Source organism: Lepeophtheirus salmonis, chromosome 13 (assembly GCF_016086655.4).
Source record: "Lepeophtheirus salmonis chromosome 13, UVic_Lsal_1.4, whole genome shotgun sequence".
Classification (NCBI taxonomy): Eukaryota; Metazoa; Arthropoda; class Copepoda; order Siphonostomatoida; family Caligidae; genus Lepeophtheirus; species Lepeophtheirus salmonis.
In genome coordinates, this window is record NC_052143.2 from 22,931,015 (window position 1) to 22,946,852 (window position 15,838).

At 31.7% G+C, this 15,838-nt stretch overlaps 1 protein-coding gene and 1 long non-coding RNA gene across 8 annotated transcripts in view; one reads left to right on the top strand and one right to left on the bottom strand.

Annotated features, from left to right (window-relative positions):
- The window catches only part of LOC121127595 (uncharacterized), a 35,233-nt gene extending 26,909 nt beyond the window's left edge, over window positions 1-8,324 (bottom strand). For all 7 annotated transcript variants that reach the window (XM_040723011.2, XM_040723014.2, XM_040723010.2 and 4 more), the window contains exon 1: window positions 6,473-8,324. In XM_040723011.2, coding sequence (XP_040578945.1) covers window positions 6,473-8,324 — 1,852 coding nt within the window. The remainder of the gene's footprint in view (window positions 1-6,472) is intronic.
- A 361-nt stretch (window positions 8,325-8,685) lies between these two features.
- Window positions 8,686-15,539, top strand: LOC121127596 (uncharacterized). Its single transcript, XR_011783092.1, has 3 exons — window positions 8,686-8,827; window positions 9,042-9,203; window positions 14,985-15,539. It is a non-coding gene; the product is annotated as an uncharacterized lncRNA (long non-coding RNA).
- The last annotated feature ends 299 nt before the right edge of the window (window positions 15,540-15,838 follow it).

Below are 15,838 nucleotides of genomic sequence, written 5' to 3' on the forward strand. Positions count from 1 at the left end.
TTTTAAAATATTCATCCTAAAGTAATCCAGATTTATTTAAATTAAAGTCCACCATTTTACCTCAAACACACACTATGTAAGTTGGTTCATTTTTACTCACACCAACAAATGTAATTTTGTCTCAATAGACCTCATTAGATATCATTCTAATAAAAAGACGTGAAAGAACACAAGAAACCATTTTTATCATTCATTGGATCCACAACCACGCAAAGAAACAGAACGGAGTTATAGAAATAAAATACCCTCGCGGAACATAAAATTTTATGTTAATGATGTAATATTCAATTGAGTGGATGTAGCAATAATATTATACAAGTAATATTGCTATTGTGTCTTGTATAAATAATTTCACTCCCTTCCCCCCCCCCCCCAAAAAAAAATATATACATATATAAAAATTCAATAGTTTTGGCCTTTCTTTATGTATGTATGTTTGGTATAAATGAAGCCTTAAAACAACCAATCCTGGTAGTAGGTTGATTGATTATATGTGTAGGTATAAACTGACTGAATGAGTTGTCTTATTAATAATTCTCTTTATGTGCAGAATATTGAAAAAGTTACATTTTTTTTTCTCTTCATATAATATGTGTGTATATAGCTCCTTGTTTCTTATTCAAACATTCAAAGAATTACTCAAAAGGTTCAAAAAAAATATAAATATATATAAAGTAGTACTTGTTAGATATTCTACATAATATAATATGATGTAATTAGAATGGTAAACACACACACACACAAAAAGAGTTCACCATATCATGTTAGTACATAATTCCTGATACTGAATTCAATAGCATTAAATCAAAGGGATTATATTTTTCTTCTATGGTTTTTAAATTCATAATGATGAAGGATGATTTCGTAAGAAAGAAAAGGGATGATGTCGAAATTCAATAAAAGTTCATATATCTATATATGGTATTGCGTCAATCCTTACTCGACTGTCTAAACCAATATTCCAATATTGGTTGCATAAAAGAGCAAAATGGGCAACCCGGAAACGTAAAAGAAGAAGAAGTTTGTAGCAGTAGTAGAAGAAGAAGAAGGGGCGAGAGTATCCAATAATATCGTATATTGGATATTAGATTTTATTATTTTTATTGTTATAAATATAGAATATGCGAAGTTCAAGGAAAACATTGAGTATGTGTACCATAGAGTTCACTGACAGTAGAGCAAGAAGTAGTTTCTACGCAAAACACGAAAAAAACAAATCCAAGAAGAAGAAAATAAAAGCATCCCCTTTTTTAACCCATATTTAGAGAACCTTTTCCAAACTTGGTCACACATCAGTTATAAAGGATGAATAACCAATAATAATAAAGGAAAAATAATATTATAATTAATCCAGAGAGCAGCTCTTAATTAAAATCCAGTTAAAAGTTCTAAAGGAAGGAGCTATGTAAAAAGTAGAAGAAGGAAGGGGGTACCCCCTCCCTTAGCCCCTTTTTATCCCTCTCCTCTCATAATATGTAGATGGACAGATTGATTGCATGGTGGATATCTATCTATATATCTATTTTTGCTATTTGTATACATAATTAATAATATTAGACACCACACGTCAATGCAAGATGTTTGACAGTGGTTGGTTCGTAGTTATATATATATGAATATGGGATAATACCTATCCCATAGCTGAAGCAATAATATGCAAATAAGCATAAAAATATTCTTCAGGATATTATAATATTATATTATATTATGTTATATTATGAGTGGTAGTCTTTTATATCAATATCCATATATTTAAACCCTCCCAAGTGAGTATTATGGGTTAGTTTAATGCAGTTGAGAATATTAGTTATGTAGATGATACTATTACGTAATAGTAGTTTGGCAATTGAGTTTGACTGCCCAACAAAGAATTTTGCTCATCGTTTTGCTACGTCGGTCTTGATAGCTTATACTTGAAAACATATAAAAAAAAATTAAAAATGCCCTGAATTATTTGATATTAATATGAATGTACTTCTTCGCCTAGCTAGTCCAGTGAGAACATGTTGCAAATTGATTGTTGGGTGGAACTCGAAAAAAATAACTGGACTTTACACAAAGTAGATAACTTTCACATAATTACTTTAACTCGCCCAAGATATTTTTTTCCATGAAAAAGTCAACTTTACAAGAACGGGGATTATAATAAAAACAAATTGAAACACTCGATATTATGATAAGCCAATTTTTAGTATGAAAAGTGCAGTACAAAACTCCATGCAGAAGCTCATTTTTTATTAAAAGAAGAGTTAATATATTGGGAAGGAGAAACGGGATGGAATGTTGGGAGGAATTTCTCAAAAAGTTGAGCTCGAACGAATTTGAAATTTTTTATATTGTCCTAACAAGAACTCGTAAATTTTGAACTGAATCCAAACCTACTCATATGCATTAGAACTCTGTATATACATCTTGAGATACGAGATGAATCCTGAGAAAATAAATGCATTGAAATAGGAGGCTTTTGTAGATACGAGCTGGTCAAGAGTTGGAAGCAGGTCGAGTGAGCTGCATCAAGTTTAATTTGTAAAAGTAATTTCATAAGGGATAAATTGCTTTGACTTACGAACTCGTATGTCAGGGTATTACTGTATATCTACATATACTAGATAAAGAAATGAAAATATTGAGATGAAATATTGTAAAATGTGTGTTATTATCAAAGAGTAGCTAACGGATCACACACGCATAATTATCATTATCATAGCAGGTGAAGATGGCGATAATAATAAAAATATAATATAAAAATCATGTACATACATACATACGTATGGAGAGAACCTCACAAAATATATGTACACATAAAAAGCAGGTGTGTGGATGAACATAGAAGCAAACTCAACTCTAGTCAGTGAAAAATATCCTCTGCAAAACATCAGCTCGAAATATTGTATGTACGTACAATATCCTTTAGTGGGTTGATAACACTAATGGTTCATGGCTAAAAAAGGATATGCCTGACTCAATCTTACAAGCATTTAAATTCATACATTTTATGTATGTAATCAATTGAAAGGCGTGGAGAGTCAGGAATATTTAAATTTTAAATATATATATTTTTTTTTTACATTATTATAATGTACATACATACATATATGCCTGTAGTATGTATTCGTGACACACCTTGTTTAAAATGATAAAAATAATTTGTTAAAGTTTCTATGACATATAAATGTTAAATAAATCAAAAAAACAGGGGATTTATTGACATTTTCTCTTACATAGTTTTTGTTCAATAAAAAAGTCTAGCTATAGTTTTGTTTGTTTATTTACTTGTCTGAATGCCTTCATAATACATAAAACCCTTCTTATATCTAAATACATGGTTAAAAAACCATAGAGTATTAGAGATAAATGAATGACACCTCACTATATATAATATAAGCAGTATATTATATATTGCAGGTGCCTGAACGCAGGTCAGAAAAGGATCGCAGACATGAAAAGAGGGATATTCCCTCTTCTCCAAAGTCTACACAGTATACTCTTATACGCATGTATGTGTTTGATGACAGATGTTTGAATTCTCCCCAGGGTTCAAAAGAGGGATAGAAGCATAGTAGAAGTAATAATAAAAATAAGACAAGTCTGAATGTACTCGCAGGTGCGTTTGCTCCAACCACCACGGAGTGCAGCAAAAGCATCTCTCTCTCTTTCTTCCCTGTCATGGACTTTTTCCCCCTGGACTCTATGTACCATATATGTATATATTAAGTAGTACATAGCTTTTCCATGTGTTCTTGGGGGTTTAATGGTTCATAATTTGCTTTATTTGTTTTTAAATATTGGAGATTTGTGATGTTTTAGTATTTATAAATTATATAACACATGTGATGAAACGCAAAAGGACAAAAATGTCCCTAAAAAAATATTAAAAGTCGTAATATTAGATCAAATTTCGAAAAAACCACAAGGTATATAAAAAATAAGAGCACACTTTTTTTTTTTTTAAATCCTTGCTTACTAATTTGACGGTCTGTTTTGTGGATAATTTAAGTTTAAATGCGACGATGACTCTAATATTTAATTCATATTTCTTTAATTGACTCTTTAATTATCATATATAATATAAGACTAATAAGTATGGAGCAATAATCAAAGAGTATGGATCTGTCGTAGGATGCACAGCATTGATGGTAAACTATGACCACACTTTTAAATTGAATTCCTCACTTAAGGACAAGGATGAATAATATATTCAATTTCAACATTTGACAATATTTTATCTAAATATTGTCATTTCGACATACGAGCTCGTAAGTCAAAGCAAATTATCCCTTATGAAATTACTTTTACAAATTAAACTTGATGCGGCTCACTCGGCCTGCTGCCAACTCTTGACCAGCTTGTATCTACAAAAGCCTCATATTTCAATGTATTTGTTTTCACAGGATTCATCTCATATCTAAAGATATGCTTATAAGTAGTGCTGGATTCGGTTTTAAATTTACGAGTTCCGTAGAATTATTTATTCTCGATTTATTATTCTCTATTCAAAAAAAGTTGTATGGTTTTACTTAGAATGCCTTGACTCTACACCCCTATTTTGACGGGTAAACAATTATCCACTTCTAAAAAAAAGTCTGAGTGTCTCTAACATGGATAAAAAAAGCAACGGAAGGAGAGAGAAAATTGAAATTCATGTCTTTTATCAAAAATGTGTTGTTTTGGAAGGATTCCTCCTTCCCTTTCACTCTTATGAACATGTTTTTTTTTTTTCATCTGCCGGTCACCAGCTGCAAAAGAGGGGGGAGAAGGAACGCAAACACTACTATGGTTAGTTGTAGTACATGGAGTGGTTCCTCACTCCTTGTTTTTTTTCATTTCATTTTATTTTCTCCTAATTTCATTTTTATTTACTTCATCATCAAAGAAAAACTTTGATTTCCCTCCTCAAAACACCCATCAGATGCATAAAAACATAACCAATCAGACCCAATATCAAGGAAGGGTCGCCCTTATACATAATGTGTATATGTAGGCGGACTCCATCTTAGTAAAACGCAACACAAAAGGATCAATACCTTTAAAGCATTGATTTTTATTATTCATCACTCATATATTTGTTGCTCCCACCGTGGTAATTTATTTATTGATTCATTTTATCCCTTTACCCAGGAAAAAAAAAGAAATGATTTTAAAAATAAGACTTTTTCTTTCATGAAAAATCTTAGAAAATAAAATATCCAAAAAACTGTCCGGCTCAGATGATTAAAATGAAGGGAATTAATCCTTTTATTAAAAAAAAAAAAATAATTAAAGTTGGAATGAATCACTATAAGTACATACATTGACTGGGTATGTGGGAGATACCTATATGTAAATGTTTGAACATCGTTGCTCTGAGTAGTCGACAGGGAAAGAAAAAAAACTTTGTGAAAAGTTGTTGTCATATTAATAGGTAGATGTAGAATATCAGGAGGTAGATGTAGAATATCAGGAGATAGATGGATACTATTGTGAATGTCTGTACATACATATATATAATATATATGAAACTCTTGACATGCGCAATTGCAATTACTTTAATTAAAAAGTATGAAATTATAGTATCAAGGTAAAAATTGAATAATAATTTTTTTTTCTTAATAAAAAAAGACGAAAACTAATAGAAAAAAATATACATATTAAATTGGGGAAATAATATTTTTTTTTTTTTTTTCTAAATTAAAGAACTTAATAGGATTTTAAAAACCAATATTCCAATTTTTCCTAATCTAAAACTTTGAAGGACTTTCTTTCGTTACGGACTATAGATTTCAAGAAAAAGATGAAAAAAAATACATACATACGTATAATTTTCTTATAAATATCTACTATGTATCTCTTGGGAATGAGTAAATGGACGTTCAATAAATAAATAAATAAAACTTTAATTAATTATAACGATTTTTACAGTTAGTTAGTTTTCTTAGACTTGGGTGACCCTTTTCTCGAGCTTGAAAGCAATTCAATATATATGTATGTATAGAACATCAAATACATAGATGGGGATATTTATGGTGCAGGCTATTTGCTTCATATGAATGCTATACTTCTATTATTACAAATGGAATAAAAAGGCCTAAATGAGATGCTAAATTTGAAATTAGAAAGCATCGACGACTTTGTCTTTTCTTTCCCCTTTGCTTCTTCTTTCATATATACGCTAGCTCTCTACTCTTGCGATCATGTATGTTTGTATTACATTATTATAAGGACTATAAGCCGCACTTTCCCCACACTCGCTAATTTTTTTTTTTTTTTTTTTTTTGCAAAAACACACACAATCATAATATTAAGTGTAAAAAAAGAAAAAGCGCAAAAAGGTTATGTATGTATGATATAAGAAAGTAACCAAAAAAATAATATTCATATTATGGTTATGTATGATGTTACTGACTGAGTCTAAATATATATAATCTATGTAGATTCTATGGACATTTATAAATATTTTTAAAATATTAGGATTTGTTTTCCAAATCTCTCTTACCCGCTAAACGAAGAGCTGACATGCGTTGAAATTCTGGCTCAGATAACCATTTTTGCATTCTTCTAAATGTTTCCCGCCCAGATTTGAGTTTAGACCAGGGTTTAGGATTTCTGAGTAAATCCGAGAGCGTTCCCTGTGATCTACAAAGAACTCTTTGCGCGAAAATAGCTTGTGGAATAGAGTAGCGCTTCAATTCAGCTGAGATTCTCTGTGCCAAGTCTTTGGTGTTGATTTCCTCTGTCTCTCCGGAAGCATTTGAGGAAGAGGAGGAGGAGGAATGCGAATTGCTGTTGGATGCTGATGCGGATGGTGCAGCAGGATTTGTTGATGAATTATTATTGTTATGTGAGGGTGGGCTAGTTTTGAGATTCGACATCATTATGTTCGCATTACTTGAAGGGCCATCGGGATGGGAATTGGGCATGGGTACAGGGGTGATGATAGCATGATTACTAGTAGGTGGAGGCGGACTCAGGTCTCGAAGACCAGAGCTAAGGGCAGATCCACCAGGGGATGTGTGAGGAGAAAGAGCTCCAGGACTCACCATGCCATTTAAACCAGGATTCGCGGTGGACGAAAGATGTGGCGAGTACATGTTTTGAGTGGCATGAGAGGGTGGGGAATGGTCCAAGGATGAAGGGCTGAGATCTTGAGGGGAAGGATGTCTTCCTGTGTCATAGTAATGTGAAGGAGAGAGGGGCTCTCGCTTTGAGTGTGTCAGACCCCCGTTTTGTGAATATTCTGGATTGCTTCCACCATCCGGAGAGAGAGCACCTGGACTATGATGACCCATAGTGCCCATGGAATGAAAGTGAGAATGGGGAGGGGGACTCATGCCAATAGGGGGTAACTTTGTGTCATAAGAGTGATATGGGGATCCCAAAGAGGACAAATGAGCATGATTTTGCATTACAAAGGGGTTCACATTATTGTTGCCTTGAACTCCATTCCCACTAGCAGAGGAGCCACCTGGAGAGTAGGCTTGAAATTTATCTTGCATAGAAGGGATACTAGAAATTGGGGGTAAGGGTTGAAGAGGTGTGAGAGTTGCGTAGGATGAAGCAGATCCGTAGCATGACTGAGATGGAGGTGATCCCCCTCGACCAAGGTGATGAGGGCCACCATAGCTTCCGGATTCCATGGAACGATGGAAATCTGAGGCGTCGATCATATTGGATTCAGAAGATCCGACCGTAACCGTAATGGTTCCGTCTTCTTCTATTAAGGTAGGAGTTTCTTCTTCGTGCTGGGCGGCGTTAGATGCGGTAGCGGCGACTACAGAGGAGGGAGCAGAGAGAGATGCAGAGTGAGATGATTTGTTGGGTTGAGTCGATGATGATGCTGAGGATGAGGCAATAATTTGAGCGAGTGAAGACGACGAACTAGAGTGACTGTGCTGGTGAGAGCCTCGATGACTACTGCTTCGAACGAGTAGAATTTTCGCGGGGGAATCTGAATTTCCCGCAGTTGCGGCCGCAACCAGGTGCGCCGCGGACACGATAATTCTTCCGCCTCCTCTTTCCTTCTTCTTCTTCTTACCCTTTTTTCCCCCTTCCCCTTCGTTTTTTCCTTCTTCTTCTACATCATCATCATTATTTCCATGATGAACCATAGCTGTTAAACTCCGCTCCCTCAAAACTCGACGCACGCCCAAATTTTCTTGAGACGCATGCGCATGGCTTCCCCCGTATACTAATTTATCGATCGATGAGTCCTCTTCTTGTTCTTCTTCCTCTTCTTCTTCTTCTTGTTCTTCTTCCTCCTCTTCTTCTTCTTCTTCTACAACCGGAGATGACATTCTTTCCTCTTCGGATTTGATAAGGCCAGAATGATCAACCTCCAAACTCATCATTTCTTGACAAATATCCTTTCAATGGATGAACTCCTCTTTCTTCTTTTTCATTCCTGTCTCTCGCAGGAATTATAGCACTTGATTATAGCAGTTTCTTCCTGCTCTCTAAAAACCAGGAAATCTTAGCGGATATCACTGAACACAACTATAGTCCACACACACTAAATAAAACACACTTTCTTCTAAACAATGATCAGATCCGTTTCTTTCTCGATCCTTCCACACTATTTGCTTCTTCCTTCGAGTCCTTTAAGGAAGACGACCATGTTTATAATGGAAACAGCTTACTAAAAAAATAGAAAGGGGGTGATGGAAAAGCTGTTTCTTACATGAAAGGGCAGGAATGGGCCTTTCCTGGCGTGGGAGTTTAAGGGAGCTTTCACCAGGAATGTTTGGAAAATATTTACGTCACACAACAACTAATACACGGTTCATCATCATTTCCCAGAGCTATGATACCCTCTTCTTCCTTCCTTGCTTTTAAGAAGAAGTGAAAAACTAAGGTAAGAATTTGAAAGGTAAACAACAAGAAATAAACTAAATTGTAATACATAGAATATAATCACATACATACATAGGTATAGTCTTCCCGTCCTCTTTCTCTTGTCTTTCATGTTTAATCAACTTATGAGATATTATAGAGAGACACAAAGAGAAAAAGAGGCTTGAAAAGTATTCGATGATCTTTGATATATTGCTTGTTTTTCCATGGATTAGCCCGTTGTTGTTATTGTAGTCTCAGTACTTTGACGACACATCCTCACACACGATGATGTTGATACAAATCTATAAACACACTTGAAAGAAACTAGGAACGAAGTGGCGACTCAATTCACAAGTGTTTGTGTTGGCTAAGGAACACACACACGCATTTCAAAGGCAAGTAATATTTTAAAACTCCAAAATATGTCAAATATAATATATTTGAATGTTTTAATACTCTTTATAATAGAGATATTCATTCCTTTACAGAGTGAGCAAGAAGATCTAATCGATTACTTATTATAATCGAATCAATTAAATAGCAACAGTTGAAAATACACATAAAAAAATGCGTATATTAAAGAGACCCCCAAAAAAAAAAATGAAATCAATTAATTGATTTTTCTCAGATTCATTACATATACTACACCTTGGGAAAATGTCATTTAAATGGATTAATTTACTTAGGACTGAGTGTGAACGAACGCAATGCTTTTCTCGGAGTATTAGTTTATACTCGTATCTGTACTTTTACTTTTTTTCTAATTGTGTTAATGTGCTTCGCTTCTAATTTAGTATTAGCATATTGTGTGTGTCTACAGAAAAATATATATGTAAGTCACCCCAAGCCTTATTTATTAATAGCTATTTTATAGTCACTCCATCTTTCCATTGTCAAGGATTTATGGTAATGAAATTCATAATTAACTGAATTCAAAAAATATATGCATATGGATCCTTTATTTGAGTTAGATGTTGATAGATAGTGGCTCGTAATTTTAAGCTTTTATTTATTTGATCCATGAAAATGTCTGACTTAGTCTGCCTCATTATCATATGAAATATATTATGGTTATATTTTTTTAATTAGCTGAGTTTATACAAGTGACTACATTCCAATTTGAGGCAAGGTACTTTTTCCTGAATCGAAAATATTATTTATGTACAATACTTACAGTTGGCATTCCAAATATTGAAAGACTTGTTCCTTTCACTTGAAAGTACTTGCAAACAAAGTAGTTAATATCATTTTTAGCTTATTTTCTTTCATAGTAAAATAATTAATTAATTAGTTGAAGAGTTGTATACTCTAATGTAAATTACAAACTTGTAAAGTGGTTTATGTCCAATAATAAGGATATATTTTGACAGTGCTTAATTTTCAAGTGCATATGATTTTTTACCCTATAAAAACTTCTTAGGCATTAAGGTAAAGTATATATCAAACCAAATTTCTTAGGAATTGAGATATTTATCCTAATACTAGACTAAAAGCAATAGTTTTAATTTCTTAATTTGTATATAGGTATAATATGAAAAAATCCCATGTTTTAAAATTAAATTAAAAATCACAAAAACTATTTAGCTGAACGAGTTTTTGTTTTGGTAATAGTGGATGTAATCCACGTTGGTATGAAGTACCTTTGAAAGAGCAATTTTGGACCTAATTTTCAAACCAAAGCTTTCAGCTAGGTTCCCCTCAAAAAATTATGTCTCATAAGTACGAAATAATTAGTTATAGCTCAATACTACAAAAAAAACTAATTCTATAATAATGTTTCTCTTTTACTTAAACCAAGCTAGGCCAACCGGCAGTTGTTTTCATGTGACCAACAAGCTGCTAATTAAATAGCATTGGCTATAAGCAGGGACACCTCTAGGATATTTCTTTGAGGGGAGGTGTAAAAAAAATCTGCAATTTGAGTTGAATTTTCATTTGGTGTGACATCTCATATAGAAAGCTCTTTTTTTAGAAAACGAAATTATCTTTTTTTTTCTTAGAATAATCTTTATTTAGAAAGAAAGAAACTACCTTTTTTAATAAAAGGCATATTTTAGATGATCAAAACATTGCAAATATCAAATTTCCCGAATGCCATCCCATATTTTCCGACAAAAGCCCGAGCTCCCCAACATCCACATCCTTCCATGAAGAACAGCCCTGCCTATAAGTGTTCATGGAACACTCTCCATCATTTTTTTGGCTGATGATTAAAATGGATATATATTTTTTACATCTTTCCATAGGGAACAGTCATACATAGTTAATAATATCAAGCATGGACTAATGGAGTTTTACAAACACCTTTCTGTACTTTTGGTTTGCTGATATGTACTTATCTACATACACAAACCTTTGTAATAATTTAAGAAATATAAAAACATTATGTGAAGGCATAAAAGAGTAGTGTAAACAACTCTGGCAAGAGTTTTTGTGAATCAAATCTAATTATAGAGCAGATGGTTTCATTTTTGACTTGAATGCAACAACACAGTTTAAAATTTCAAAAAAAGCATGAACATATGATGATAAAATGGAAGAAACGAGGGTCTAATCCCTCTTCTTTTTTACTATACGTAATTTTCTGACATTAAGGGTCCTCTTGTTTAATTACTACTTAGTTCATGGATTTATATATATATATATGAAAAGCAAAATAATAAATAAAGGCAAGAGTAGATCCATGCTTACTTAATTTCCACTACTCTCCCGTTGTGTTGTTTACTAGGAACGATGAATGGGAGTCCTAGAAAGAACAGACATCTGCCTAAATATTTTAACAATAAGGTCCTTTTAATAATATGTATGTATGTAATGTTGAAACAGACCTCTCTTTTCATATGTATCTTATTTCATATTAAAGTGTGTGGGGGGAATCATTTTTTCAATTTTGCTTTCTATATGTATAGGTCTTTAGTAATTATAAGGTAGGGAGATGTCCATTTTACTGAAAGGAAGTAAGCATTTTAAAATTGAGGTTGTGTGACAAGAACCATGATTCAAAGTACTTCTTGACAAAAGTTTCACTATTTTTGAGATAATTGTTATTTCTTAAGCCATTTTTTTATATAACACATGGGTTGAAAAGTCCAGGGCTTCACACATAGATGATGGTTTTTTTATTTGCCTCATTTTCAGTTACTACCAACCTTCAAAATACAGATGTCAAAATTTTATGACAATCTGTTCTTTAGTTTGTGATTTATTGTGCTAAGTGTGATGACACTAATTTTTGTTATTTCCAAAACAATTGATCTAAAACAATTTCGTATTTTAATTTTACACTGCTTCTTAATGGGAAAATACCATTCAAGCTAATCAATGGCTTGAAAGTGTTGTGGGGACCCTGCTTTATAAAGTGAATATAAATTAATAATTTAAAAATAGCCAACTTTGATCGAAAAAGAGAACATTTTTTCTTTGATAAACCCAGGATTTTTCATTCCATGTCTTATGAAAGACAAATTTCTTGAATTCACCTTTTTTTAGAATTATTTCTAGCCCTCCCCCCCCAATGACGGGTGCTTATTGTGAATATGCGGGAATTATGTTCGGCCCTATCTTTTGGAGGGATTGGAAGCGCTGGTCTGTCGGTTTTTTTGACAACTTTTGATAGAAAAGTATTTTTGTTTTTTTAAAATAACAAATTTGACAAATAATTTGCCATATAGAAGAGACAAAAAACTTTTGGTTTTTTTTTTTAATTTAAAATTCTTCATCAAAGACTAAATTTGAACGAATAACATGTAGTTAAAAAAGTAAATTAATTTTATTTGTCTTCTAAGTTATGTCATTTATTATTTTTTAGAGAAGAGAAATTTTCTTATTTTGATAGCTATTAAAGTTCTGCAAAAGGAAGGGAGGTGAAATGGTCTCTATGGCTCGGACGCCACTGATATAATTTGATTATGAAAAGAAATCAGAATTGTAAGGACTCTTTATACATATTTATAATGAATAAATGTGAAATCATACGTTTTTATTACTCCCAATTGAAAAAGACAAAGTCAAAAGATTAATTTGTAGATTTGATTCGTTCTCGATATCTAACATATATAACATGTACATATTTTATAATATATGTACGTGTAATTGGAAATTAAAAATGGATTCTTATTTCAATCAGTTAAGAAATTTTTAATTAAAAAATTATTTATATATTTATTTCACATCAATTTTGACGGGAATGAAGTCAAGAGTTCCTTCTTTATTCACAGCTTTGTCTACTTTTTTCTTTCTCATCGAAAACAATACTTATGAAATACATATGTATATATTTAGTATAATAGACAAAAATATCTCAATTCAAAGAATCATTCATTTATGTATGTATAATATATGTTTAAGATATTGTGAATGTCTTTTGAATGTTGAGCAGAACTCAAGATAAAATGAGTAGAATGCTTATTCATATTCTTTTCGATTTTTATATGACATGGTTGTTATCTTATGGATAAATTTTTCTATGATGTGTGAAAAATCATCTCAGTACCAAATTTTGAACAAAAAGCCGGAAAATAAGGAATTCTCAATTGATTTTTACACACCTATTAATCATTTATATATTTTGGTAGATTACGTACATTATATTAAAATTTATGGCATAAGTTGTGGCTGGACATTTGTTTAACTTCAAGTGTAATTTGTAGTGCCTCCAAAGAATTAATATAAATTGACGATAATTATTAGTTGAGAAATATAAATATAATTCAGACTCCCTTTCAAAAATAAAAATCATATTAACTGGCTTTCGTATTGATGGGCCCCATATGTACACCCAAAACTATTGTTATGGAGACTTCACATCCATCACTCTTAAAATTGATTAATATGTCCTTTATGTTTGTACATTTTCTAGTCCTTTTTTGAAATATACATTTGAGTAGAGAGAAAATCATACATATTTTTATCAATTTACGAAATTTTGGTAACATTTAGAGAGTCCCAAATTTCTAAAAAAATATGAACAATAAATTTTGGAATTAATAGTTTTAGTCCATGAGACTTTTTATCACTGAAGATTTTAATAAATTGTCTCCGGCTTTTTACTGATAGGACACTGATACATAATATTTGTTGAAAATTTTAATTTATAGAGTGAAAAACTGTTTCAGAAATATACAGGACACAACCGACACTCATATTTCTGTCTTACTAGATTTAAAGGCTTTTTACGAATAAAAAAACGTATGTCAGGCATTTATTTTTGCTTTGTAGCAGTTTTCAGCAACTCGCATAATTTACAGATGATCACAATTTAAAAAATTAAGACAAAATGGAAATATTTCAAACACTATCTATAAAGTAATAATAATTTTTAGAATAGTTAAAGAACATATTTAGACAAATTAAATATATTATTAAAAGACAATGCTCATTTAATTTTTATTTGAATAAAAAATAACTATACGTTTTTTAGTGTATCATGAAATTCCGATTTTGAACAATTAAGTTAGGAGTACCAATATGATGCGTAATTAAAAGATCTGCCCATTCTTATCAAAAATCATTATGTATTTACATCCAAGTAAATTTACGGATTTGTAACTCCTCTTAAACGTTGATACTCAGAGGTTTTAGTGGGTTAAATCATTCGAAAAAAATTAAAAATCGTATTTTCTAAATTTTCAAATTTTGTCGGACGGCAATTGAATTATTTCAAATAAAAGCAGGGCCCTTTTAATTAACCTTTTTACGAAACATAATACTCTAAATATTAAATTCCATATTTGCAGATTTGACATAATATATTTAAAAATGCCAGTATGTGAATATTCCTTGTTTGATTAATACATATATCTAGTTATAAAAGCATTGTGATACAAATCCCTGAGATATAACCAAGAAACAATAATTAATAAAATAAGTATCTATCAATGTTTTATGAACTAAGTATATCAAATAGATGTTCATAGCCAGCTAGAGATGGTTTGAAATATTTTTATTTTCAACTTCCATGAGTTCCATCGGTAAACCCATCAGTTAATCAACTGGAAAAATATATGTGTACAGTTTTGTTAAAACAATAATAATCAAATGTGGATTAAATCCTCATAATTCAAGCATGATTTCGTTGACCTCTCTTTTCCTTTGAGCGGTTAGATCCCTTCAGCCTACATATGTATTAATACAGTACTTCCTCTCGTTTTATTTTTTTATTTTTTTCTCCGTCGCAGGTGCCCTTTGATGATCAGAACATCCCCTCAAAGATGCCACACCTGCCTGTGTAAGGGAATTCAAATAAGTACAAAATTATGACATATGGGTTTGTCAACTCTTATTATTATTCTCATTGTTCTTGGAGCCCTACAAGTTTGACATTGATTCGTTAGACACTTTTATGTACATACATATGTAATTAAAATATTATAAAAGAAAACCGGATACACACATACAAAAGAGAAACAAAACACCTTCCATAGTCAAATGAATTGCACCAATAAAATATGACAATAAACTGCTGTCTACTATATACGCCATTTTATGACCAATCTTTTGGTCATCATGACTTCTCTTGGATGGTATTGCAAAAAGGAAATAAGGATGGATCATAAAATATGTTTACAAAGGATTACAAATTGAAATAACGTCATCATCTGCGGTGGATTGAAAACGTTTGGATTGTATATATATTCACCGTTGAAGTCATTTACATGGGTTCTTTTTACTTCCATTTAATGTGCTTCATCATAAACAATGTATATAATATTTTAATACAAACATCTTAACCATCTATGTAATTCATTCAAGTTCCATGTGGGGGTTTGAGTAAGATAAATTACCAAATATCATGACTCTGCTATTATACATAGTTATAAAAAAATCCTGAAGGGATAAGAAAAATTACTTTTTTCTTATGTGATATGTTTCATATAATATGTAAAAAAAAATATGAAGAAAGGGGGTTAAAGGATCTAAACCTAGCAACAAATATAACATAAATAATTGGGTAATTACATACATACATTTACTGTCCATAGAGAAAACTAACATTTAAAATTACATGAGTTCCTTAAATATACTGTATACT